Raw genomic sequence first — 2,651 nt, 5'->3', positions numbered from 1 at the left:
TTTGAACGACCAATAAAAAATAAAAAATAAATAAAAATTATGACATAAATACAAATAATTATAACATACCAATAAAATGTGAGAAAATGAAATAAAAAGAGATGAGGCACTCTGGGTTTCTTTAGAGAGTGTTGCGTCCCGGTATAAATAGGAATGAATAGTTTTATGCTAGAAGACCTTTTCAGTTCCAAAATAATGGTTTTTGCCACCATTAAAACCACAGTTGAATGGAGGTTGAGGGCAATAAAGTTGGACACTGTGAGCTTCCTTTCCCAGTACCCTGATTTTCCTGGACAGATACCCAATGCTCAAAAATGACGACTTTTGATGGAGAATTTTCCATCAGCCACTGATAATAAACACCTTGAAGGAGTTTTAAAAATAAATAATAAAAAGGTAGGAAAGAATTGGTAATGTGGGGTTGGAGCTGTAGCTCAGCAATAGAACCCTTGCCTAGTCCATGGAGGCACTGGGTTCAATCCTCAGCATCACATAAAAAATAGATGAATAAATAAAATAAAGGTATTCTGTTCAGCTACAACTAAATAATTAAAATAATTAGTAAGGTTCGCTGGTCAATCTGAATAGTTACTGAAGTTTTGAAATGAAATGACCCTTTGACTTCAGTTTTGTAATATTTTACTTTATAGAAATGAAGCAAACACGGTAATAAATTAACATTTCAAATGTTACAAGTTTTATTTACATTAGAAAAAAATCAGCATACTATTTAAATGGTAGAAAACACTGTGGAATAGCAGTAAAGCAAACATTTCCATCAGTCTATTGGTTTAAATCACCAGATGAATATATTTAAAAAATATATTCCAATGCATGCGGACAACATCGGATAAAATTCCACATAAATCTCATTTACATTAAGAAGTAAAATTGGAAGAGAATTTCTTCAACAGGTTAAGAGACTGCTGAGAACAAACACCATACAATCAGATGTAGTAACCATCATACTGTTTGGCAGTTCACTGGGGCAGCAGCTGGAAAAATCAAGAACTAGACATGCTATGGCTGAATGTCTTCATAAATCCATGGGAAAACACAGAAGGAAACTCACAGCATAAGAAATCCAATGATTTCTTGGTTTGGGGGAAAAAGAGGGGAGTGGTGATATGAGTTAAAAAGTGCATTTTGAGAGAAAACAACGTCTACAAAATGCAGGGAAATGGTGTGTGTGTGTTTAGAGAATGATCCTGTGAAGAAGTCTCTAAAATCTGAAAACACAGTTTTTGGTTTCCCTGAAGATTTTCCATTTCCAAGATGAATTGTGGAGTCTGCCTTCTCTTCCTGAAGTCTTTATTTCCTTACAATCCGGTACAGAAAAAACAATTGTCAGCACAGAATTGCTGACTATTGAGGGGCTCTGAGGATCCAGCATGCCCCCCAGGAGAGTGTCCAGGAGTTGGGTCCGGTGGTGGGGTGGGGAGAAGTTCCTTTCTTCCTAGAAGAGACATCTGCAGGCTTTGCTCCTAGGGCGTGGAGAGCACTGAGGAGGCGCCTGGGGACTTGAACTTGGAGAGGGAGGTAGAGGTTGCAGTGGTGAGGTGGGGAAGGGCCTCAGAAGGTGGAAATCCACGTCGTAGGCGGGATTAGAAGAGCGCCTCACTGGACTAGGGGTGGGGGCCCAAGCAGGGAGATATGGGATGGGCCCCCGCGGGCCGGCTGGAGGGTCCATCCATTGCTCCTCGAACTCCTCTATTTTTCTGACGATCTCTGGCATAAATTCGCAGAAGAATCCCTGCTCGACGACCCTGTTCTCACCGAGGGGTCTCAGGAAGGCGCCCAGTTCCGGGTCTTCAGGACAGTCTCCCTGGCCTCCTGGGCGTTGGTCGGTGGCTCCCACGAGGCCCTCAGGGATCAGAATGAGGTTGTGTCCTTGGAGATTCACTTGCAGGACCGAGGATGGCGCAGGCTGTAGCACCAGGTGGCCGTCGTCCATGGGTACCTGTAAGGAGCAGCCCGCTGCCAGAACCACCACGGAGGGGAGCGCGGTGGCGTTGGCTGCTGCTGCTGATGCTGCAGAGTTTTGCAGGTTGGGTGCCGCTGGGGGCTCTGCGGGGTCTGCAGGGTCGTCTAGTCGGCGGCGTTTGGCAGGACCAGGTCCTTCAGGCTGTGGTCCCCCCCAGGGCGCGGGGCAGGCGCTGGGGCTTCGTGGACGAATGCCCACCATGTCGAAGGCGTTGTGGTGGATGCTCCCGTTTCGGGGCAAAGTGAGTGCGGAGCACAGGTGGCAGTTGCTGCGCGCAGTGACAGTCGGGTCAGGAGGATAGGTGAGGTGCGCTAAGCTTTCGGGTGGGCCGCAGTCCTGGCTTCTGTGGATCTGCGCCCGCTGCTGTGCTTGGCGTCTGGCTTTGGAACCTTGCTCCTATGCACTGACCCGGATGCGCCCTGGAGGGCCAGTTATGTTGCCTGAGCAACCCAAGCTCCATTGTTACGCTAAGCCCCGCCCCTACGGAGCTCCGCCCCTAGATGGGAGGAGTCGGCTGGCTAATAGCTTTGGCTGTGGGGAAATACCTGTATGGGTCCTTGGGGGGCAGAATCACTGGTTATTCTTGGGTGGAGGGATAAAAACAGGCATCGAATTTCAAGATTGCTAATGTTAGAATTCTTGTTTTCCAGGATTCTGGGGAAAACAC

General features: G+C 46.9%; 1 protein-coding gene across 1 annotated transcript; it reads right to left on the bottom strand.

Moving 5' to 3' along the window:
* Positions 1-1,456: 1,456 nt before the first annotated feature.
* LOC143642189 (proline-rich protein 23C-like) lies at positions 1,457-2,185 on the bottom strand. The gene has a single exon (XM_077110350.1). The coding sequence runs from the start codon at positions 2,183-2,185 to the stop codon at positions 1,457-1,459; it is 729 nt and encodes a 242-aa protein (XP_076966465.1).
* Between the last annotated feature and the right edge of the window lie 466 nt (positions 2,186-2,651).

The sequence above is a fragment of the Callospermophilus lateralis genome, chromosome 10 (assembly GCF_048772815.1).
Source record: "Callospermophilus lateralis isolate mCalLat2 chromosome 10, mCalLat2.hap1, whole genome shotgun sequence".
Lineage (NCBI taxonomy): Eukaryota > Metazoa > Chordata > Mammalia > Rodentia > Sciuridae > Callospermophilus > Callospermophilus lateralis.
Note: the sequence above shows the minus strand (reverse complement) of the source record. Positions and strands in the feature narration are given on the sequence as shown.

What these genes read in the sequence shown, in the direction of transcription:
- LOC143642189 (XM_077110350.1), bottom strand. Translation starts at nt 2,185, where the DNA reads ATGGTGGGCATTCGTCCACGAAGCCCCAGCGCCTGCCCCGCGCCCTGG.